This window comes from Somniosus microcephalus, chromosome 19, assembly GCF_052327205.1.
Source record: "Somniosus microcephalus isolate GS21.2 chromosome 19, FLI_Smic_1.0, whole genome shotgun sequence".
Classification (NCBI taxonomy): domain Eukaryota; kingdom Metazoa; phylum Chordata; class Chondrichthyes; order Squaliformes; family Somniosidae; genus Somniosus; species Somniosus microcephalus.
In genome coordinates, this window is record NC_141005.1 from 60889278 (window position 1) to 60913348 (window position 24071).

Here is a 24071-nt window from a genome sequence, read left to right on the forward strand (position 1 = left end):
TCAACAACATCACTTGCAAACCTGAATTGTGGCTCTCTGGCAAGACCTGCATTTTCTGCACCACTCACTATATTGCCGTCTTTATGCAAATACTGCTGCTCATCCCGATCCCAATGCAACCACCCATTTGAGGAGCAGAGGTTGGAGGATGCACAGCTGAAGATTCAGGGAGACCACACGAAACATTGGAGGCTATTGCATTGGCCAATTGGACTGTGACATCATGGGCCGAATGGCCAACTTAAATACTTACAAAATGTTGTACAAATTTACTGAATAAATATCTGCAGAGTGTAACAGTGTACTGTTCACACTCCACACACTTGGACTGAGAGAAACTGAGTGCACTGTTCATATGGCACACACTTGGCTGAGAAATGGGCAAGATTGTCAGAAGGACATCTGAATGAAAGAAATAAAGGAAAGGGTGCCTAGGAGCATGGAAACTTATTGGGGCCAATTTTCCACCTCCCCCCGCCTGAACGCAAGTCAGGCGCAATGCACGTGAAGTGTGCTGCACCTGAAGGGACTTGAAACTGCCTGTATTTGCAAGCTCAAGTCATTACCATGGTCCCAACATTTCCCAGCACAGGAACGCCTCTGGGAAGGAATAGCGGCCTAAAGTGTGGGAGGAAAATTTATCTAAGAGGCCAACAGTAATGGTAATTGCACCAACTTCAGGTATTTCTATCCAAAAACAGCAGCCAAAGGTCTCCAGCCTTGATAATCTTTGTGGATGGACCTAGGAGGTGGAAGATTGTTGGTAGCCTCTTTTTCAGATCCTCCACCTTTAGGTTAGGCACAAACGAGACAGCACTGTTGCATTTGGGCCTCTACCAGGCAGAGACGCAGGAAAATAAGATGGGAGGCATGCTAACGTCACTTCCACCTCATTAGCATAATATTTCAATGTTTCCACCTATTCTAGGCAGTGACACCCGCTCCCTCCCTTTGGGGAGGCCTCTATAAGTATATATGAAATGCAAAGGGGCATCAATCCAGCCTCTGCTTTGCAACTGTGGAAAAGGTGTACCCAGGGCACAGAGCAAAGGAAAATTGGTCCCGCAGAGTCCAATGCTGAAGTACAGGTCAGTGGAGATAATATCTCCAGCCCATTCTTTTGATACTTTGATGGAGAAGGTACATGGTTCAGGGCTGCTGAGTCTTAGATTATATGAGTAACAACCAAAATTTGGACAACTAGTTTGTGGAAACAAATGTTGGCAATATAGCTCAGAAAAGTAGTTAAACCTGCTCACATGCTAAGTAAAATCTATGTCTGTGATTTGTTGGATTTGAACTTATGTTGGTATTTTATTTTTAATGCTGCATATTTTTCATCTGCAGTTCTCTCTCCTTCTTCTTGTATATGCTACCATTCAATGACAACACCCAGAAACATGGTGTCAGCTTCCACGTATAATCACAGAATCACAGAAACCCCACAGTGCAGATAGAGGCCATTTCGGCCCATCGAGCCTGCACTGACACATATCCCACCTGATCCCCGTAACCCCACGTATTTAATCCCCCTAACACTAAGGGTCAATTTATCATAGCCAATCCACCTAACCCGCACATCTTTGGACTGGATACACTGATGACACTTAGGTCAGCCTTACTCCTTCCTCTACTGATCCCGAGACTGTTGTCAGACTCTCCATTTCCAGGCCAACACTAAGAACTAGATGAGTCAAAATTTATTCCACCTTAATGTTGAATTGCAAACCAAAGCCACCCTCTTCAGCTCCCACCAGCACCTACATACTGCAGCCCTGACAACATCAGCCTCCCTGGCTGACACCTTGTGCTAAGTCCAGAGTTGTAGAATATTGGTGCATTTCTCGATCCCAAGCTTCTCCATACTTTCTTTGCTGGCATGCCAGCCTCCACCTTCCACAAACATTAATTCATACAGAAAGTTATGGCCCTTGTCTGTACCTGTACAAGGTTACACATTCCCATCACCTCTGTCTTTCCCAAGTTCTACTCGCTCCCTGTGCCCCACGGGATAGATTTAAAGAAACTCCTTCTCACCTTCAATTCGCTTCATGCCTTCTCCGAATCCTATCTCCGTGACCTGATCCATCTGTACATTCCCAGACACACCCTCTGCTCTTCCTATTCTGGTACAACCCTCATTCCATGCTCCAACACTGGCAACTTCTCTTTCAGTCACCATGTCCCTACCCGCTGGAATATCTTCCCTAAATCTCTCCACATTGCCACCTCCCTCCATGTTTTCAAAAGCCTCCTAAGAACCTGCTTTTTTCTCCCCCAAACTTTTTTTTGCTCTTCTGCTTTTTGCCAACTTTTTTTCTTCTGCCCTCTATAGAGACTTTATGTATGAGGAGTGCTATAGAAAGGGAAATTGCTCCATGTGTCTGGTCACAAAAAGGAATTTACTCGACATCCTCCCTTGTAGTTGCAGGTCTTTGATATACACAATAACCTGCACTGACTAGAGGAAGGAGGGGCTGCTGAAAAATAAACGCCCAAATAGCACCATGACTGGAGAAGGAGGGTTATATTGGCCCACTTTCATTACATGGGGTGCTCTTGAGTTACCTCTACTCAAAACTAAGAAAACTAATTTCCAAACAAGTAACATTTTGTTGCAAATCAATCAGTGTCCTAGTATGTCACCAGCAGTATAGTATGTTCTGGAGCAGGAAGAGACAGCCTGGCTGGGGCTGTGCAGTGAACCAATTCATAGAGATTATGAGACGCATCCATTTCGATTATTCGACAAAATAATGCAATGGACTGGGACCCAACGCAGATTTCATGCATCATTGGCCTGTAACAGTTTGACTGCCACCACCACAGCAGGACTCAGGAACCGATTCAGAGGAGAAATGTCCCATCTCGCAAAGGCGAGCAGTAAAGAGCCCCAACGCTACAGATCATCAGCATTATTATATCGGTAGTCCAACCACGTCCAAAGCAATTTAGAGAGCTCCAGCCTGCAAAAGGCCGCGAGTCATCAATCAATGTGCTCTTCCAAATCACATTGAGGCCAGGATCGAGCCTGTGCTTAAAGGTGCAAGAGACCCGATAGGAGGGCTCACTGGGTTAAGTTTGTATCTTGCAAATTATAACATAAATAGATACTAAAGTCAGGTACAGTACAACATATTCGGTCCGTCGCTCTCAATGACATTTCCGAGAAACAATTAGTGAAAACTCGTGACATTACAGCATTTCCAGACTGGAGTATTTTCAAGTGACACCTGTGCTTTTGACATTCTTGAATTAGGTTCCGTACCGAGGGGATCCGGGAGAATCAAATGACGTAGAATCATCAGTACTCTGTCGTAACAGTAGCAGGTAGGATGGATCACACATGAACTGGGCGTGATAATTAGGGTAGAAATGGGCACGATGGGATGGGATGGGATACGGTGAGGTGCAATGAGATGGGATAGGTTAGGATGGAATGGGATAACATGAGATGGCTGAAGTGGAATAATGTCCAAAGGAGTGGGATACAATGAACTGGGAAGGTGTTTAATCAGCTTAACTAAATTGAACTGAGATACAAATATAATGTCATGTGAAAGTAGGAGCTGGGATAGGCTTGAATGGGGAAAGCCGGAGCTGGGATAGGCTTGAATGGGGAAAGCCGGGCTGGAATAGGCTTGAATGGGGAAAGCCGGGCTGGAATAGGCTTGAATGGGGAAACAGGAGCTGGGATAGGTTTGGATGGGGAAGCTGAGCTGGAATAAACGGTTCTCTTTAAGAAAGCCCCGTTCCCTTACCTCCAGTTTGTCGGTGAGCTCTCTCTGCATCATCTCAAACTGATTGCTAAGCTCCTGGTTCCTTTCCAGTAAGGCTTTGCCGAGCTTGGCCGCCAGGATGAGATCGCTATCCTTCTGCCGAAGCTGAGAGAGCAGGTCCTCGATGCCGGGGTTACCGGCTGCCTCCTCCTCACCGTAATCCTCTTGCCGGTTGGGCGCCAGCGCCGGGAAGTGTTCGTCGAACAGGAGGCTAGCGCCGCCGCCAAGCCCTGGAGGAGTTAGGAGCGGAGCCGGAGGAATGGGCGGCGGTGAAAGCGGCAGTCTGGGCCGGTTGCTGTTGTGATGATACTCGGCCTCGTCCACGCCGTAGGAGTGGTGGGGCTCGTCGCCTTGCTGGAACTCCTGCAGCCACAGAGCCGCCATAGCTCCGCTTGCGCTGGGCGGGCTTGCTCTTAACGCGATCGGCTCCGATCCCGGCTCAGCACACGGATTGCACCGAGTCCCATCGACCTGCCTCCCGCGCCCTGGCCGGGATCGGGGTGGCGTGGCCCAGACCCCGTGCAACCAGCTCTCGCCGCCCTTCTCGGTGTCTGGTCGTGTCCGAGAGGAAGAAGCACCCGTTCGAGGTCTGTTGTGAGATTGCGGCGGTGGCCGGCTGCTGCCCCGGGACTACGGTGTTGTTGTCCGGCTTGCTGATCGCTTTCTTGATGCTGCCCCGCTCCGCCGGGGACGATGAGCCCATACTTCACAAGGATGCAGCTGGAGACATGATGCTGCGGATTGCGAGCAAGCCTCAAACTGATACCCAACGCGCGTCCACACCCCTCTGACGGAATCTGACACCTGCACATTGCACGGCGCTCATTGGTACATAGCAGGTGTCCCCATCCTTAGCAGACAGACAGGGAGGGACTGGGATAGGTAAACAGAGGGCGAGAGCTAGATACAGGACAGAGTAAGAGATAAATGCAGGGATATATGAGAGACAAATAGATGATAGAGATAAATACAGGGCGAGAGAGAGACAGCCTCTGATAAATACAGTATGCGAGACAAATGGAGAACGAGAGAAAGCTTGAGATAAATATAGGGAAAATGTGTTGCAGACGGAGAGAGATAAAAATAGAGGGAGACAGTGTGAGATAATTATAGATAAATACATAGTGAGATGGAGATAAATAAAGGGAGTGAAACGGTGAGAGATAAAGGGAGAGAGTGAGATAAATATAAGTGGAGGCAGTTAGTGACAGAGAAATAGAGGGAAAGATAGAGAATGAGATGCATAACGCGAGAAATAGAGATAAATACATGGAGGGATAGAGTGAGAAGTAAATACAGGGATAGAGAGTTAAATAAATAGAAAAAAGAGAGATGCATGAGGTAAATACAAGGAAAGAGGGAAATATAAATAAAGGGAACAAGACATAGAAAAATACAGAAAGAAATAGAGCTAAATACAGGGAACGATAAGAGAAAGTAAGAGTTAAAGACATAAACAGAGAGAGAGAGAAATACAGGGAGAGTTGGACAAGGTGATAGATAATTAGGGAAAAACAGAGAAATTGAGAAATAAACACAAGAATGAGAGTGAGATAAATACAAGGAGAAATGATGAGAGTGATAGAAATACACAAAGTTAGAGAAAGTGAAAGATAAATACGTGGAGATATAAGGAATAATAGCTAAATACAAGGAAAATAGTGAGAGCAATACAGGGAGAGAGTAAGAGATCGGTACAAGAGAGATAGAGTAAAAATTAAGTGCAAAGAGCTAGTGAGGTAAATACAAGGAGAGAGATAGATGTGAGGAGAAATAGTGAACTATAAATACAGGGAGAAATAGTGAGAGATAAATACAGAACGAAAGAGAGAGATAAATAAAGGGACTTCCCTTTGACAATGCAGTAGTGCCTCAGTACTGTGCAGAAATGTAGAGCGAGTGAGATGCCAGAAGAGAACATGATACAAGGGGAGTGAGAAATGGAGGGAGATGGATAACTATGGGTAAGAAGTGAAATGAAAAATACATGGAGAAAGAGAAAGAAACATATATAGATGGAGATAAATCTACAGAGTTGCGCACAAGTGTAGTGGAAGGGAAGAGATGAGCAAATGTAAGACTGAAAATAAATAAAGGCAGACACAAATAGGAAAGGAAAAAAATTGCATTTATATAGCACTTTTTAATGACCGCAGGATGTCCCAAAGTGCTTACAGCCAATAAAATATTTTAAGTTGTAATGTAGGAAACGCAACAGCCAATTTGCACGTAGCAAGATTCCACAAACTACAATGAAATAATTACCAGGTAATCAGTTTTATCTGATTTAAGGGATAAATATTGTCCAGGCTCCTGAGAACTCCACTGCTCTTCTTTGAATAGTGCCATGGGATCTTTTACATGTATACAACAACAATAATATAATGTCTTTAGGCCCAACCATCTTAAGCTGCTTCATCAATGACCTTCCCTCCAACATAAGGTCAGAAATGGGGATGTTCGCTGATGACTGCACAGTGTTCAGCGCCACTCACAACTTCTCAGATAATGAAGCAGTCCATGCCCACATGCAACAAGACCTCGACGACGTTCAGGCTTGGGCTGATAAGTGGCAGGTGACATTCACGCCACACAAGTGCCAGGCAATGACTATCTCCAACAAACGAGAATCTAACCGCCTCCACTTGACATTCAACGGCATTACCATCCCCTACCATCAACATCCTGGGGGTCACCGTTGACCAGAAACTTAACTGGACCAGCCACATAAATACTGTGGCAACAAGAGCAGGTCAGAGGCTAGGTATTCTACGGTGAGTGTCTCATCTCCTGACTCCCCAAATCCTTTCCACCATCTACAAGGCACAAGTTAGGAGTGTGATGGAATACTCTCCACTTGCCTGGATGAGTGCAGCTCCAACAACACTCAAGAAGCTCGACACCATCCAGGACAAAGCAGCCCGCTTGATTGGCACCCCATCCACCACCTTAAACATTCACTCCCTCCACCACCGGTGTACCGTGGCTGCAATGTGTACCATCTACAAGATGCACTGCAGTAACTCGCCAAGGCTTCTTCGGCAGCACCTCCCAAACCCGCGACATCTTCCACCTAGAAGGACAAGGGCAGCAGGCACATGGAAACGCCACCACCTCCAAGTTCCCCTCCAAGTCACACACCATCCTGACTTAGAAGTATATCGCCAATCCTTCATCGGCACTGGGTCAAAATCCTGGAACTCCCTACCTAACAGCACTGTGGAAGTACCTTCACCACAGGGACTTAAGCAGTTCAAGAAGGCGATTCACCAGCACCTTCTCAAGGGCAACTAGGGATGGGCAATAAATGCTGGCCTTGTCAGCGATGCCCAGCTCCCATAAGCGAATAAAAAATATATAATAAAACATCTCAAGGCGCTTCACAGGAGTGATTATCAAACAAAATTTGACACCGTGACACATAAAGAATGTTAGGACAGGTGACCAAAAGCTTAGTCAAAGAGGTAGGTTTTAAGGAGTGTCTTAAAGGAGGAGAGAGAGGTGGACCAATTTAGGGAGGGATTTCCAGAACTTAGGGTCTTGGCAGCTGAAGGCATGGCCACCAATGGTGGGGAGAAGAAAATTGGAAATGCGCAAGAGCCCAGAATTGGAGGAGTGCAGAGATCTCAGAGGGTTGTAGGGTTGAGGAAGGTTATGGAGCTAGGGAGGGGTGAGGCCATGGAGGGATTTGAAAACAAGGATGACAATTTTAAAATCGAGGTGTTGCTGGACCGGGAGCTAATGTAGGTCAGCGAGCTCAGAGGTGATGGGTGAATGGGACTTGGTGCGAGTTAGGATGCCGGCAATAGAGTTTTGGATGAGCTCAAGATTACGGAGGGTGCAAGGTGAAAGGCAGGCCAGGAGAGCATTGGAATAGTTAAAGCTAGAGGTAACAAAGGCATGGATGAGGGTTTCAGCAGCAGATGAGCTGAGGCAGGAGTGGAGATGGGCGATGTTATGGAGTGTAGAGTTTCTGGGTCTTTGCAATTAACCCTTTGACTCCTAAGTTCCAAGAGATTCGACTTGACTCGTATTGGTGACAATTATATTTTATTCAGTGTAAGTGAGACTTGATACATTACAGCATCTGAGCAGTAGTTAAATAAGGCGCAATCAAGGTTTATATTACTCATTATGCCCTAGGTAGAAGATGCGATCTCCACGAGTCAATCCCCGTCGGCCCTGGCCTCTAGGCTTGTGTGGGTCCTCCGCCAATCTGAATCCCTCCTTGGATCATCTGGTGGATGTTCCCAAGCTCCTTGCCAAATGCCTCTACAACCTAAATGTTTGAGGGACCCCTTCTAATACTTCCTTTTCCAAGCAAAGCCTACGGGGACCAGTTAACCCAATCATTGACTTACACCTGAAACCCCCTGTCCAATTACAGGGATGCCTCCTGTCCATGTCAAGTACATAATTATCCCACCTGTCCATGTCGTTATCATCTTATGGCACCCTGACATCATCTGTTTTTGACCATCAAGAATCATATCTGGGGTAGTTATGACGATACAAACGCAACATGTCTCCGTAGTAGAGATATGGGTCCTTGCTTTTCATTGTGAAAGCCTCTGTTTTTAATTCACTGCAGATATCATAACATTCCAACACAGTGGCAGCTTACATATAACGTTGCTAGTTCTGTTCCCACAGACAAGCTGTCTGTTTTGTTCTGCTAGGAATGCTGCTGACTGTATCTTTAATTTGGACTAGCAAAGCCTAGCAGCTCGGTCTCTTCCATTTTAAAATCTAACCGAGTCTACCTAGGGCATATTACAACAGGGTTTACAAGTATGATTATAAGTGCAGCAACAACATAATGCAATCTTTAAACTACAATTAATAATAGAATTAATTGATTTAGTTCAGGTTAGTTGGTGAGAGAATATAAAGATAGAGACTTCCCAGGATTCCCACAGGATCTGGAAGTAGGCGATCTTGGTGATGGAGTGGATACGGGGGCAGCTCAGCGTCAAATAGGACGCCAAGGTTGTGAACAATCTGGTACAGCCTCAGAAAGTGGCAGGGAGAGAGATGAAGTCAGTGGCTAGGAAACAGAGTTTGTGGCGGGGACCAAAGACAATGGCTCAGTCGTCCCAATATTTAATTGAAGAAAATTTCTGCTCATCCAATACTGGATGTTGGACAAGCAGTGTGCCAAATCTGAGACAGTGAAGGGGTCGAGGAGGGTGGTGGTTAGAGCTGGGTGTTGTCAGTGTACATGTATACAAGAATAGGAGGGAATGGTAAAGACAGTCAAATATGTGCAAACTGAGAAATAGAGCCACAGGCAAATACATATATATTGGGAGATGGGCACAGTTGCATGTGTACTGAAGGAAAGCAATTGAAGTGCATGTGTACAGAGCATGGTTGAGATAAATATGTAAACTTTTGTGCCCTCAGTTTCCTTCCCTTTCCTTCTCTCCTCAGCTAAAGCTACTTGATTCACACTGAGCCTCGAGTACCTCAACATGCCTATTTGTTGTCAGATTATATAGCTTTGAAGAGTGTCATAACCCTCACCTGATGACCACTTTCCAATGGAATCACTGAACAGTGATCAGGAACAGTAATTCTGGCTGATTTTTCATCTCCCTAATTGAGGGATCTGGTGGCCAACTATGATGCCTGAACTGAAATCATCTAACTCCTCAGAGCAAGACAAGTAAACTTTATTATTCTGGTATCTGGAAACAGATGGAAGTTAATTGCAAGTTGTAACTTTGCCTAATTTGATGCTATTGTACAGCTTATTCAAATGTTTGCAACTAGATATAGCAGAATGTTGGGATTTCTGAGTTTATGACACTGTTACAATAACCTCAAATTTGTGAGTGAAAGAAATTGGGTAGAAATACCAGTTAAAGGAAAATGAAAGCTCATAAAAGATACCCGATGGGGAACAGTGTGACACGGAGGATGCTCAAAGGGAAACCAGAGTATTTAGTTTGGTTTTAATATTAAAATACTTTTCTTAAATATAAAAATGTTTTAAAAATTGTTACTACATAGAATTGCATAGAGTTTACAGCACAGAAACAGGCCATTTGGCCCAACCGGTCTATGTTGGTGTTTATGCTCCACGCAAAACTCTTCCCACTTCATCTCACCCTATCACTATATCCTTCTATTCCTTTCTCCCTCATGTACTTATCTAGCCTCTGCTTAAATGCATCTATGTTATTCACTTCAACCACTCCATGTGGTAGCACATTTCATTTGTTTGTAAGTCTGACACAACTTTGGGTGAAGCTCAAGTGTCACACACTTCTGGAATTGGAGATACCTGATTAAGTGCATGATGTGCCTTCAATAACCATAAAACTAGAAGTTATAGACTTTAACAAGTTGGCTTTTAATCACTAAGCTCAGAGCTAACATCTCAACACACCAACTGGCTCACAGGAATGAGTCATACAGATCCCGAGATCTTTAAGTAAGAGAAGTCAGGGGCGGAGCCAAGAGCCAAGACCTGGAACCTTCCAGGTTAGTCAGGAAAGAGGAAGTGAAACTGTACACCGTGTGGGGGAGGGTAATATACATGAGTGCAAAACGAATACAGGCAAGACAAACAGATTTCATTACATTCACCCCTTCTTTAGATTTAGTCCATCAGGGTGATGTTTCTTAAAAGTTGGTATAAGTGAGTCTGTCAGGAGGTTTTGCGGTTCTCCGTGATCGGCGCAAAGCCGGTTGGGGTGCCTCTAGGGGAGTGGATTCTGGTTCCTCCGCTGTCCGGGCCTCCGCAGTGTCTTCCAGGTTATCTGCAGTGTCCTCCCGGTTAAAGTTGGGTATTGATACCTCTGGGCGTCCTGTCTCTTTTTGGTGTAGGTCTTCCTCGGGTAGTCTCTCATCGTTCTCTCCGCTCCCTGAGGGAGCGAGGTCTTTTATGGAAACAGTGTCCTCTCGCCCGTCAGAGTATTAGATATAGGCGTACTGAGGGTTTGCATGGAGGAGCTGTACCTTTTCCACAAGGGGGTCCGTTTTATGGCCTCTCACGTGCTTCCGCAATAGTACTGTCCCCGGAGACGTCAGCCACGCGGGTAGAGATATGCCCGAGGTGGATTTCCGGGGGAAAACGAACATCTTTTCGTGAGGGGTAGCGTTAGTGGCTGTACATAACAGAGACTTTATGGAGTGGAGCATGTCTGGGAGGACTTCCTGCCAGCGGGAGGTTGGAAGGCCTTTTGACTTTAAGGCTAATGTGACAGCCTTCCAAACAGTAGCATTCTCCCTTTCCACTTGCCCATTACCCCGGGGGTTGTAGCTAGTGGTTCTGCTAGTGGCTATCCCCTTTGAGAGCAAGAACTGGCGCAGTTTATCACTCATAAATGACGTCCCCCTATCGCTGTGTATGTAGTTCGGCATGCCAAACATGCAGAATAGATTACCGAGACACTTGATGACCGTGGCACTGGTCATGTCTGGGCAGGGAATGGCGAAGGGGAAGCAGGAATATTCATCGATGATATTGAGGAAGTATACGTTACGGTCGGCAGAGGGAAGGGGTCCCTTGAAGTCCAGACTTAGGCGCTCGAATGGCCGTGTGGCTTTGATAAGGTGTGCACGGTCAGGCCTGTAGAAACGAGGCTTGCATTCCGCACAGATGCGGCAGGCTCTGGTCATTGCCCTGACCTCCTCGATGGAGTGGGGCAGATTGCGGGACTTTATAAAATGGTATAGTCGGGTGATCCCTGGGTGACAGAGGTCGTTGTGGAGACCCTGTAATTTGTCCGTATGAATGCTGGCACACATTCCCCGCGATAGGGCGTCTGGGGGTTCATTAAGGGCTCCCGGCCTGTACATAATATCATAGTCAAACGTGGATAGTTCGATCCTCCACCTGAGTATTTTGTCATTCTTGATTTTCCCCCTTTGTTTGTTATTAAACATGAAAGCCACCGACCGCTGGTCGGTGAGCAGGGTGAAACGTTTGCCGGCTAGGTAGTGTCTCCAGTGCCACACTGCCTCCACTATAGCCTGTGCCTCCTTCTCGACAGAAGAGTGCCTGATTTCAGGTCCCTGAAGGGTTCGGGAGAAGAAGGCCACAGGTCTCCCAGCCTGATTGAGGGTCGCAGCTAAGGCAAAGTCTGACGCATTGCTTTCGACTTGAAAGGGAATGCTTTCGTCCACTGCACACAGTGCAGCCCTTTCAATGTCCTGTTTGATACTGGTGAAAACCTCCCGAGCTTCAGCTGATAGTGGGAAGGACGTCGATTTAATGAGGGGTCGGGCCTTATCAGAGTAATTGGGCACCCATTGGGCATAATACGAAAAAAATCCCAGTCACCTTTTTAAAGCTTTGGGATTGTGTGGCAGGGGCAGTTCCTTTAGGGGGCGTAATCGGTCAGGGTCCGGTCCAATTACCCCATCTTCCACCACACAGCCGAGGATACAGAGACGGGTTGTGTTGAAGACACATTTGTCTTCGTTGTAGGTTAGATTCAGCTTTAGGGCAGTTTTTAAAAATCTCGCAAGATTTAGATCGTGGTCTTGCTGGTTGTGCCCGCAGATAGTGACATTGTCCAGATAGGGGTAGGTAGCTTGTAGTTTATTCTCGTCAACCATGCAGTCCACCTCACGTTGGAAGACCGAGACCCCATTTGTTACCCCGAAGGGCACTCTCTGAGAAAATGGTAGAAGCGTCCGTTCGCCTCAAAGGCGGTGTATGGGTGGTCCTCCGTTCTAATGGGGAGCTGGTGATACGCGGATTTGAGGTCGATAGTCGAGAAGACTCGGTATTGCGCAATCTGGTTGACGATTTCTGATATGCGGGGTAAAGGGTAGGCGTCCAGCTGGGTATAAATATTAACAGTCTGGCTGTAGTCAATTACCATCCGTTTCTTTTCGCTATTTTTAACTATGACTACTTGGGCACGCCACGGACTGGTACTGCATTCAATAATGCCTTCCCGCAGGAGTCTGTCCACTTCCGCCTTGATAAAGTGTCTGTCTTCCAGACTGTACCGTCTACTTTTGGTCACTATGGGCCTACAGTTCGGAGCGAGATTAGCGAATAAAGAGGGCGGGCTGATTTTTAAGGTTGATAGGCCACAGACTGTGAGTGGCGGCTGGGACCCGCCATATGCTAGCGTGACACTTTCGTGGTGGCACTGGAAGTCCAGGCCCAAGATTACATTAACACAGAGTTCTGGCATCACGAGGAGTTTAAAATCCTTGTAGTCCGTGCCTTTTACAGTCAGTGTTACCACACAGTAGCCCAAAATGTCCGAAGTGTGGGGCTTAGCAGCCATAGCAATTCTGCTCCGTGTAGGGGTTACCGTTAATGAGTGCCGCCGTACCAGGCTAGGGTGGATAAAACTCTCGGTACTCCCACAGTCAATTAAACATTTCATTAAATTCCCGTTTACCTGTATGTCCATCATGGATTTTGTCAACGGGTGTGGCCTGGATTGATCCACTGTGATCGAAGCCACTGTTGGGCCCTGGGCGGCCGTTGAGTTGGGAAAAGATGGCGGATCCCAAGATGGCGGCCCGCACGGCACGCACGAGGTGGTGACGGAGTTGGAAATCGGATTCCCCCTGCAGACTTTGCTAAAATGCCCCTTTTTCTTACATTTGAAGCATGTAGCATCCTTCGCTGGGCATCGTTGTCTGGGGTGCCTGGCCTGGCCGCAGAAGTAGCATTTCGGGCCTCGAGACATTGCCGCTGTAGTAGGACTCCTGGGTGAACATCTGTGTGGGGACTCCGGCGGCGTAGAGCTGGTCTGAGACCTGGATGGGGAAGATGGTTGATTCCAAGATGGCAGCCCGCTCGGCGCGCACGAGGCGGTGAGGGCCGCATGGCCGGAAGAATAAGAGTCAGAGTTTTTCTGGGCCACGTCCAGCGATTGCGCAGTGGCCACTGCCTTTTTTAAGTCCAGGACCTCCTTCTCCAGCAGTCTCTGCCGGATATAATTCGATTTGAGGCCCGTGATGAAGGAATCGCGGACCAATTCGTCAGAGTACACGTTGGCCGTCACGGCCTTGCAGTTACAGTCCTGGACCAAGTCCTTTAGGCCCTGTAAGAAATCGTCCATTGATTCCTCAGGTCGCTGCCTGCGTGTAGCCAGCAGATGTCTGGCGTACACTTCGTTTACTGGCCTCTGGTATTGGACCTTCAGGATAGTGATGGCCTCCGTGTAAGAGGTGGCGTCCCGGATGAACGAATAAATCCGATGACTAACGCGAGTAGTCAGTAGACTCAGTTTATCTACCTCGCTAGCGGATGAGGCCCTCGCGAAGAGTTCGAAGCATTTGAGCCAGTGTCCAAATTGATTTGATGCTTCAGCAGAATGTGGATCCAAGTCCAGACGCTCTGGTTTTAGGAGTCGATCCATCCTAGTATTCTTTAGTGATTAAAATTGATGTGCCTTCAATAACCATAAAACTAGAAGTTATAGACTTTAACAAGTTGGCTTTTAATCACTACGATCAGAGCTAACATCTCAACACACCGACTGGCTCACAGGAATGAGTCATACAGATCCTGAGATCTTTAAGTAAGAGAAGTCAGGGGCGGAGCCAAGAGCCAAGACCTGGAACCTTCCAGGTTAGTCAGGAAAGAGGAAGTGAAACTATACACCCTGTGGGGGAGGGTAATATACATGAGTGCAAAACGAATACAGGCAAGACAAACCGATTTCATTACAGTGCAGCTGGACACAAGATTAGCTGTAAATTCTGAATCACTGAAGGGAGGCAGTAAGGTTTCATTTGCCCAATTTGAGTAAGTTCAGTCCATTGGCGATCCTGTTTTGGTGCGATCAACTAAAACTGTAACTTACCAAAAAACACAACAAATGAAACTTAACAAATTAAACTAAAATATCATTTCCGGTAGTGATAATGCACTCCAGTCCCTGCGGTGCACACTAGTCGCGGAAGGCCTCGAGCGTGCCGGCAGACACCGCGTGCTCAATCTCCAGGGCCACCCGGGCGCGGACCATTGGAGATCAATGGCAGGCTATAACAAAGGTAAGATAACCAGAGGACACAGATTTAAGCTAATTGGCAAAAGAACCAGAGGCGAGATGAGGAGACTTTTTTTTAATGCACTGCCTAAAATGGAGGTGGAAGCAGATTCAATAATAACTTTCAAATGGAATTGGATAAATACTTGAAGGAGAAAAAATTGCAGGGATATGGGGAAAGAGCAGGGGAGTAGGACTAACTGTATTGCTCTTCGAAAGAACCAGCGCAGACTCGATGGGCCAAATGGCCTCCTTCTGTGCTGTATCATTCTATGATTCTAAGTGCAGATTTTTTTTCTTCCAGGGATCTTTAAGAAGTCCATATTTCTAGTTGTCCAGGTTAGCCATTTTATCAGAGAACAGTGCACCTGTGCTCTAGCAGAACATACTTTTCCTCAATTAGAGGGAATTGAAGTCCACTCAAAGATGTCAAGCAGTTACCTTGGCCTCGGGACTACTAATTGTACATGATCCAGTTCTGCAGTCGCAAATGGCCAAATTACTGACCATTTCTACTTTAATGTCCCTAAATACAGTCGATTGTGGTTGAGGTAGCCAACTTTCCACTCTTAACCATACCTAATTCTTCCAAAAATCTTGATTGGGATGTTACCAAAGCTGAATGGATATGGACAGGGGCCCAATGGTGGGTATGCTCATAGCGTGTGTAAATGTCAGTGGCATTTGGCTAAATCACTCAAGTGTTTTAGAGAGATCTATTAGTTGAGCAAATTACCATGGGTTGATAAATTTGCTGGGATAGGAAAAGATGACAGTAGAATCACAATTCTTTTCAAACACTTGGAAACCTGCACATTAAAAATATCAAAAACTAATGGATCAGATTTTGTCACTTTGAATTATCTCCCTTAATTTTTTTAACTCTCTCACTTTGCCTCCATCTGCCTCTCTCCTATCCAATATGTTAATCCATAGTGGTTAGCACTGTTGCCTCACAGCACCAGGGACCCAGGTTCGAATCCGGCCTCGGGTGACTGTCTGTGTGGAGTTTGCACATTCTCCCCGTGTTTGCGTGGGTTTTCTCCGAGTGCTCCGGTTTCCTCCCACAATCCAAAGATGTGCGGGTTAGGTTGATTGGCTATGATAAATTGACCCTTAGTGTTAGGGGGGATTAAATACGTGGGGTTACAGGGATAGGGTGGGATATGTGTTGGTGCAGGGGTTGCGGGGATCGGGTGGGATATGTGTCGGTGCAGGCTCGATGGGCCGAAATGGCCTCTATCTGCACTGTGAGGTTTCTGTGATTCTGTTTCTGTGATAAACAGGTTTGGATTTTTTTAATGTAAACTAGAGACAATGACTCATTATTGAAATAAAACTCCACTTCTGCCTCTCATGATATTTCGTCAGGAAGAGAAACCTTGGAACTCAAACCACGATACCGACGCGGTTGTGCGCTGGGCAAAAGGTGCAATCCCATTGTCAACCTCTGCCGTCTGTCCGCTCCAGCCGCTCTCCCAAGCGCGCTTCTCCGTCGCCATGGATACCAGTAACTGCAGCCGGCGTCCCGCGCTGACCACACCCCCCGATTCGCGCCAATCATCAGGGTCCGCGCATTGCGTCAGGCGGTCGCACCAATCCGCTGGCCGGTGGGCGGGCGCGTGGCTTCCCCGCTGTCCAATCGGAGGCGCGCTATTTTTTTTGAGCGAAGTTTGAAGGGAAGCGGCGAAGAATACGTTGGGAACGGGCGGGAAGGAAAGAAGGAAGAAGGAAGGGGGACGGAGAAGCTAACGAGTGCGGTCTGGAACCGAGACATTGAAAGCTGGGGGTCGCCAGTACAGACACCTGGTTATTGGAGGGCCGGAGACTGGGATAGTGACCCGAGCCGTCCCAACCTGGGGTCATCAGGTAACCAGACCAGCGACCGGGCCACTGTGCGGTGTGGGGAATGCGACCTGCACTGCTGTTTTTCTCCATGACCCGAGGCCGAGTACAGGCAGGAGACGTGTCCCGATCTCGCCGTTGGTGTTTTACCTTCTCTTATGGAGGTTGACAGCAACACTCCAAATTACTACGGAGGTTATAAAGGGAACCTGAAGATTCGCCTCCTGAAACATTTTCTCTTTCGGATGTTGTCCGATCTGCTGTGCATTTTTTTGCTTTTTTGCTGCGAATTGTACATGGTTTAATGGGTGGCGTTTGATAAAGTACCACATCATAGGTTTGTTAGTAAAAGTGAAGCCCATGGGATTAAAGGGACAGTGGCAGCCTGGATATGAAACTAGCTAAGAGACAGAAAGCAGATAAGATGAATTTTTAGACCAGTATGTTGAGGAGCCAACCAGGGAACAGGCTATTCTAGATTGGGTATTGTGCAATCTTCTTCTTATCGTGTCCACGGACAGTCTATTCATAGCCCAGCCAGAACTGGACACATTTTTGCGCCTTGTTGTTGGATTCGGCAAGATCTGCAACAGCGCAGGGTTCCTCTAAAGATGGACATTGCAGGAGATGTTGCATAGTCTGTGCCTCAGTTCCACATTCACAAGTTGTCGGGCTGGTTGAATATCCCCATTTGCTTAGTGACACCTTTGAGCAACCTACACCGGTCCTAAGTCTGTTAAGGCACTTCCAGATTGCCCAGTTGCAATTAGCTCCTGGGGGAAGGCTTTCATCAGGTAAAATTTCCATCGCTGGGGGTTGTTCAAGACTGGCGAGCCGGTCTTTCCACAAGGCGATGCGGGCTTCAGATGAGGTTGATTGTAATGGAACAACACTGTTCATGAAGCTCTTCCTTGACTTTAGGCGGCTAGGTGTAGGTGTATGACAATGCAGAGGGTGCCTTTCATCTGATGTTTGACGGAGTCGCTCTTTCTTGCTGACTACCGTTCTTCTTATATTAGGGGGAGCGATACCCGCCAGGATATATAGGCTGTTGGTGTTTGTTGGTTTTAAGCAACCTGTGATAAATCGGCAGCTTGCATTCAGAACGGCATCCATCTTCTTGGCATGAGTAGACCTTTCCCATGCAGGGCAGGCGTATTCGGCAGTGGAATAGCAAAGAGCAAGTGCACTGGTTCGCAATGTTTTCGGGCTTGCTCCCCATCTTGTGTTAGTGAGCTTATTCAGGATGTTTCGTGTGCTCACTTTTGCCTTTGTCTTCTCGATGTGGTTCTTGAAGGTGAGGCATCGGTCAAGGGTGACTCCTAAGTAGATAGGGTGCTCGCAATGCGTCAGTGTTGCTCCACACCAGGTTACTTTCAACTGGCGTTTGGCTTCATGGTTTCTGAGGTGGAATGCACAAACTTGTGTCTTTGATGGGTTTGCGCGAAGGTGGTTTTCTTCATAGTAGGATTTTAGTCCCTCCAAGGCCTCAAAGCGTTTTCTCCACGGTGTTAAAATCAGTGCTTTGGACAGTGACACATAAGTCATCAGCATATATAAAACGGCGTGTGACACCGTCTATAGGTTGGTCATTCGAGTAGATGTTGTACAGCAGCGGTGCAAGCACGCTTCCCTGAGGAAGACCATTCTTCTGAATACGCCACCTGCTGCGCTTCCCACCTAGTTCAACATAGAACCGGCGATTCTGAAGCATGCTTTCTAACAGCTCTGTTAAGTGAATCTCTTTTGTCATCTCTAGAATCTTGCAGAGGAGACGTCTGTCGTTCACTGTATCGTATGCTGCTGACAGGTCTACAAAAACAGCACCTGTTACCATCCCTTGCTCAAAACCATCTTCGATGTGTTGTGTGAGGTTGAGCAGTTGGCTTGTTGTTGATTTGCCGGGGCGGAAACCTGCTTGCTCTGGAATGATCTTCTCATCTACAGTTGGTGCTATCCTATTGAGTATCAGCCGTTCAAACAGCTTATAGGTGTGGCAAAGCAGTGAAATTGGCCGAAAACTCTTAGGATCTGAGGGATCTTTTCCAGGCTTTAATAGTGCTATTACATGTGCCTTCTGCCAGATATTAGGTGGCTTGTGTGTTGCCAGACAGTGGTTGAACAATTGTAGGAGCCACTTCTTTGCTTGCTGTCCAAAATGCTTTATCTGCTCCGTTGCTATGTTGTCAAGACCAATTGCTTTCCCGTGTTTTAGATTAGATGTACCAGTTTCCAGCTCTTCCATGGTGAATGGTCTAGTGAATCCAGGATCATCGCTGTACTTCTTCCTATCTAGTTGTGCTCTTGGTTGTTTCTTGTTGATTTTTCCATTTAGGAGCAACTGGTGTGCAACTTGGTTAGCAGACACATTTGGATGTTGGGCAGCTTTCTTGGGATCACCTCCAAGTTTGTGTATGAGAGACCATGCCTTCTTGCTGTTTTTTGTAAGATCTGTTGTCTCTATCAAGGTGTTCCAGGTGTTTTGACGTTCTTGAGAGATACTTAACATCACCCTCTCACCGGTAGATATTGTTTCCTCTGAGAAGGGGTCAGATTCAAACATTGAGACATACTCCCAGTAGAGTTCAGCATTCTCCTTGGTGAGACCAGGGATGTAGTGTACTCTGCAACCTCGGGGGATCTTCCTTCTAGCTGTTTTTTGGACAGCTTTTGCAAAGAGGTTGTAGTGCTCAGGTAGTGGTTTAATGCGTTTAACCTTGCGGTCAAGTGCTCGTGTGAAACCGTTCCAATCGGCCTTCTTGAAGCTGAAGCGCCTTTTTAATGGTACGACGTTTGGTAACACTGCTGCATTTACCTGGATACCAATAGGATGGTGTTGTGTCTGTGGTATTGGGTCTGTGACAAGCTTCTTGCAGAGGCCAGTGATGTTGTTGCTGGCAATGGCAAGATCTGGATTATATCTACACTTCCAGCGGGCACTGTGGAAGGAGGCTGGCAATTTAGGATCGTGGATGAGACTAAGCTGGTTAGTGTCCATCCATTCTTCGACTGCTTCTCCATCGTTGTTAGTCTCCTTGTACCCCCATTGGGTACTGTGGCTATTAAAGTCTCCAATGATGATCTGTGGTTTATTGTGCAGGTTGGGTACAGGGTTAGAGAAGCTGAAATCTGTGCCAGGTGGCTTGTACACTGAGGTCACTACTACTTTGCTCAGCTCTACGGTTAGAATTTCGATGTTGTCCTCCTCTGTTTTAGAAGTGGCTTCTACAACTGAACCAGCTCTAACAAATACAGCACTGCCATATTGTCGATGAGGTCTTTCAATAGCCAGAACCATTCCTGGTATTTTTGGGCGGTTGTTCTCACTTCCTCTGTGTGTCTCCTGCAGGCAGAGGACATCACACTCCAACTCATTGCATAATGTAGCGAGGATGTTTTGTTTAACTATAGAGAACCCTTCAAAGTTAGCAGATATAACAGTCAATGCTGGTCTTGAAAAAGACCTGTGTTTCTGACATCGACGACTACTTCCGTCTTCAGGCATGCTGTGCGTGGTGGTGGTAGAATTGGTTGAAACAGGGCCGCGACGTGAACGCTTCTACCTTGACCCCTATTGTGCAATGAGAAGGGGTTAATTAATAATCTTGTTTTGCGGGGTCCTTTAGGGAAGAGTGACCATAACGTGATAGAATTCATCATTAAGATGGAAAGTGAAGTAGTCCAATCCGAAACTAGGGTCTTAAATCTAAACAAAGGAAACTACAAACGGGTCTTTTTCCGAGTGGCAGGCAGTGACTAGTGGGGTACCGCAGGGATCGGTCCTTGGATCCCAGCTATTCACAATATATATTAATGATCTAGACGAGGGAACTGGATGTAATATCTCCAAGTTTGCGGACGACACAAAGCTGGGTGGGCGTGTGTGCTGTGAGGAGGATGCCGAGAAACTCCAGGATGATTTGGACAGGTTGGGTGATTGGGCAGAAGCATGGCAGATGCAATATAATGTGGATAAATGTGAGGTTATCCACTTTGGTGGCAAAAACAGGAAGGCAGATTATTATCTAAATGGCAATAGATTGGGAGAGGGGGAAGTGCAACGAGACCTGGGTGTCCTTGTGCACCAGTGCAGGTGCAGCAGGTGGTTAAGAAGGCAAATGGTATGTTGGTCTTTGTAGCGAGAGGGTTTGAGTACAGGAACAAAGATGTCTTGCTGCAGTTGTACAGGGCCTTGGTGAGACCACATCTTGAGTATTGTGTGCAGTTTTGGTTGCCTTATCTGAGGAAGGATGTTCTTGCCATGGAAGGAGTTCAGCAAAGATTCACCAAGCTGATACCTGGGATGGCAGGAATGACGTATGAGGAGAGATTGGGTCGATTGGGCTTATACTCGCTGGAGTTTAGAAGAATGAGAGGGGATCTCATTGAAACTTATAACATTCTGACAGGACTGGACAGACTAGATACAGGAAGGATGTTCCCGATGGTCGGGGAGTCCAGAACCAGGGGTCACAGTCTAAAGATAAGGGGTAAGCCATTTAGGACATCTTCACCCAGAGAGTGGTGAACCTGTGAAATTCTCTACCACAGAAGGCAGTAGAGGCCAATTCATTAAATATATTCAAGAAGGAGTTGGATATATTTCTTAAGACTAAAGGGATCAAGGGGTATGGGGAGAAAGCAGGGACCGGGTACTGAATTGGATGATCAGCCATGATCGCATTGAATGGCGGAGCAGGCTCGAGGGGCCGAATGGCCTACTCCTGCTCCTATCTTCTATGTTTCTATGTATGAGGAGTGGGTTGACTATGATAGATTGGGGAGCTTCATTAAAAGGCATGACGGTGGATAGGCAATGGCTAACATTTAAGGAACAAATGCATGAATTGCAACAGTTATACATTCTTTTCTGGCGTAAAAACACAAAAGGAAAAGCGGCCCAACCATGGCTAACAAAAGAAATTAAAGATTGTATTAGATCCAAAGAGGAGTCATATAAAGTTGCCAGAAAAAGTAGCAAGCCTGAGGATTGGGAGCAGTTTACAATTCAGCAAAAAAGGACCAAGAGATTGATTAAGAGGGGAAAAATAGAGTATGAGAGTAAACTTGCAAGGAACATAAAAGCAGACTGTAAAAGCTTCTACAGGTATGTAAAAAGAAAAAGATTAGTGAAGACAAATGTAGGTCCCTTACAGTCAGAAACAGGAGGATTTATAATGGGGAACATATTTATAATAGATCAATAGAGTTGCAGTGACAGACATTTAAGGGGATATTTCAAAATACACAAAATATATACATTCCAACAAGAAAGAAAAATTCCAAGGGGAGAACCCACCATCCGTGGTTAACTAAAAAAGTTAAAGATAGTATTAAACTTAAAGAAAAAGCATATAATTGCGCAAAGATGGGTGGCAGGTCAGAAGATCGGACAGAATATAAAAAACAGCAAAGAATGACTAAAAGATTAATAAGGAGAGAAAAATTAGAGTACGAGAGAAAGCTCGCTAGAAATTTAAAAACAGATAGTAAGAGTTTCTATAGATATTTAAAAAAGAAAAGAGTTAATAAAATGAGCGTTGGTCCTATAAAAAGTGAGTCTGGGGAATTAATAATGGAAAATAAGGAGATGGCAGTTGAATTGAACAGGTATTTTGCATCGGTCTTCACTATAGAGGACACAAGTAACATCCTAGAAATAGCTGTAAATCAGGAAATGGAAGGGAGGGAGGGAATCAAGAAAATTATAATCACCAGGGAAGTGGTACTGAGCAAATTGTTGGAGCTGTGGGCTGACAACTCCCTGGGTCCTGATGGACTTCATCCTAGGGTCTTAAAAGAAGTGGCTAGTGAGATAGTTGATGCGTTGGTTTTAATTTTCCAAAATTCCCAATTTCGGGGAAGATTCCATTAGATTGGAAAATAGTGAATGTAACTCCTTTATTCAAAAAGGGAGGGAGACAGAAAGCAGGAAACTACAGGCCAGTTAGCTTAACATCTGTCATAGGGACGATGTTAGAAGCTATTAAAGACGTTATAGCAGGGCACTTAGAAAAGTTCAAAGTAATCAGGCAGAGTCAACATGGTTTTGTGCAAGGGAAATCATGTTTAACCAATTTGTTGGAGTTCTTTGAGGAAGTAACATGTACTGTGGATAAAGGGGAACTGGTGGATGTATTGTACTTAGATTTCCAGAAGGCATTTGATAAGGTGCCACATCAGAGGTTATTGCAAAAAATAAATGCTAATGGTGTAGGGGGTAACCTATTGGCATGGATAGAAGATTGGCTAGCTAACAGGAAACAGAGGGTAGGCATAAATGAGTCATTTTCTGATTGGCAAGATGTAACGAGTGGATCAGTGCTGGGGCTTCAACTTTTTACAATTTATATAAATGACTTGGATGAAGGGACCGAAGGTATGGTTGCTAAATTTGCTGATGACACAAAGATAGGTAGGAAAGTAAATTGTGAAGAGGACATAAGGAGGCTACAAAGGGATATAGATAGGTTAAGTGAATGGGCAAAGATCTGGCAAATGGAGTATACTGTGGGAAAATGTGAAGTTGTCCATTTTGGCAGGAAGAATAAAAAAGAAGCATATTCTGTGGCCGTAGACGTGAATCCAGGATGGTTTGTTGCCTCCCTGGTGCCAGGGTCAAAGATGTCACTGAGCGGCTGCAGGGCATTCTGGAGGGGGAGGGTGAACAGCCAATGGTCGTGGTCCACATTGGTACCAACGACATAGGTAAAAAGAGGGATGAGGTCCTGCATCAAGAATTTAGGGAGCTAGGTAACAGATTAAAGAGCAGGACCTCAAAGGTTGTAATCTCTGGATTACTCCCAGTGCCACGTGCTAGTAAGTATAGGAATGGGAGGATAGAGCAGATGAATGCGTGGCTAAAGAGTTGGTGTAGGGGGGAGGGTTTTACTTTCCTGGATCACTGGGCCTGCTTCTGGGAAAGGTGGGACTTGTACAAGTCGGACGGGTTGCACCTGAACCAGAGCGGGACAAATATCCTTGCGGGGAGGTTTGCTAGCACTGTTGGGGGGGGTTTAAACTAACTTGGCAGGGGGATGGGATACAGAGGGGAGCTGAAATAGGGGGTGATGTGCTGCCAATTATAGAGAAAAAAACAAGTCAGCTTGGTAGACAGGGCAAATATATAAGGGCAAGGCTGGATGGCATCTATTTTAATGCAAGGAGTCTTGCAAATAAGGTGGATGAACTGAAGGTGTTGATAAACACATGGGAGTATGATATTGTTGCTATCACGGAGACATGGTTGAGGGAAGGGCAAGACTGGCAGCTCAATATTCCGGGGTACAGAATCTTCAGGCGAGACAGAGGGGGAGGTATAAGAGGAGGGGGTGTCGCAATATTAATTAAGGAGTCAATTACTGCAGTAAGGAGGGATGATATATTAGCAGGGTCCTCTAATGAGGCCATATGGGTGGAGCTTAAAAACAAAAAGGGGGCAAGCACTTTGCTGGGAGTGTACTATAGGCCT

The 24071-nt window shown here is 46.2% G+C and overlaps 2 protein-coding genes and 1 long non-coding RNA gene across 6 annotated transcripts in view; 2 read left to right on the forward strand and 1 right to left on the reverse strand.

Annotated features, from left to right (window-relative positions):
- The window catches only part of LOC147104518 (BICD family-like cargo adapter 1), a 103430-nt gene extending 98385 nt beyond the window's left edge, over positions 1 to 5045 (reverse strand). The window contains exon 1 of the mRNA XM_085961878.1: positions 3762 to 5045. Within this exon, the coding sequence (XP_085818004.1) occupies positions 3762 to 4163 (402 nt within the window). The 5' untranslated portion in view covers positions 4164 to 5045. The remainder of the gene's footprint in view (positions 1 to 3761) is intronic.
- Positions 1 to 9769, forward strand: part of LOC147104517 (uncharacterized) — a 111867-nt gene extending 102098 nt beyond the window's left edge. The window contains exons 3-4 of the long non-coding RNA XR_015072354.1: positions 3260 to 3330; positions 9213 to 9769. This is a non-coding gene — a long non-coding RNA (uncharacterized LOC147104517). The remainder of the gene's footprint in view (positions 1 to 3259; positions 3331 to 9212) is intronic.
- Positions 9770 to 16460: 6691 nt separating this feature from the next.
- The window catches only part of cita (citron rho-interacting serine/threonine kinase a), a 311435-nt gene continuing 303824 nt past the window's right edge, over positions 16461 to 24071 (forward strand). For all 4 annotated transcript variants that reach the window (XM_085961882.1, XM_085961879.1, XM_085961880.1 and 1 more), the window contains exon 1: positions 16461 to 16624. The gene's annotated coding sequence lies outside the window, so the exon portion shown is untranslated. The remainder of the gene's footprint in view (positions 16625 to 24071) is intronic.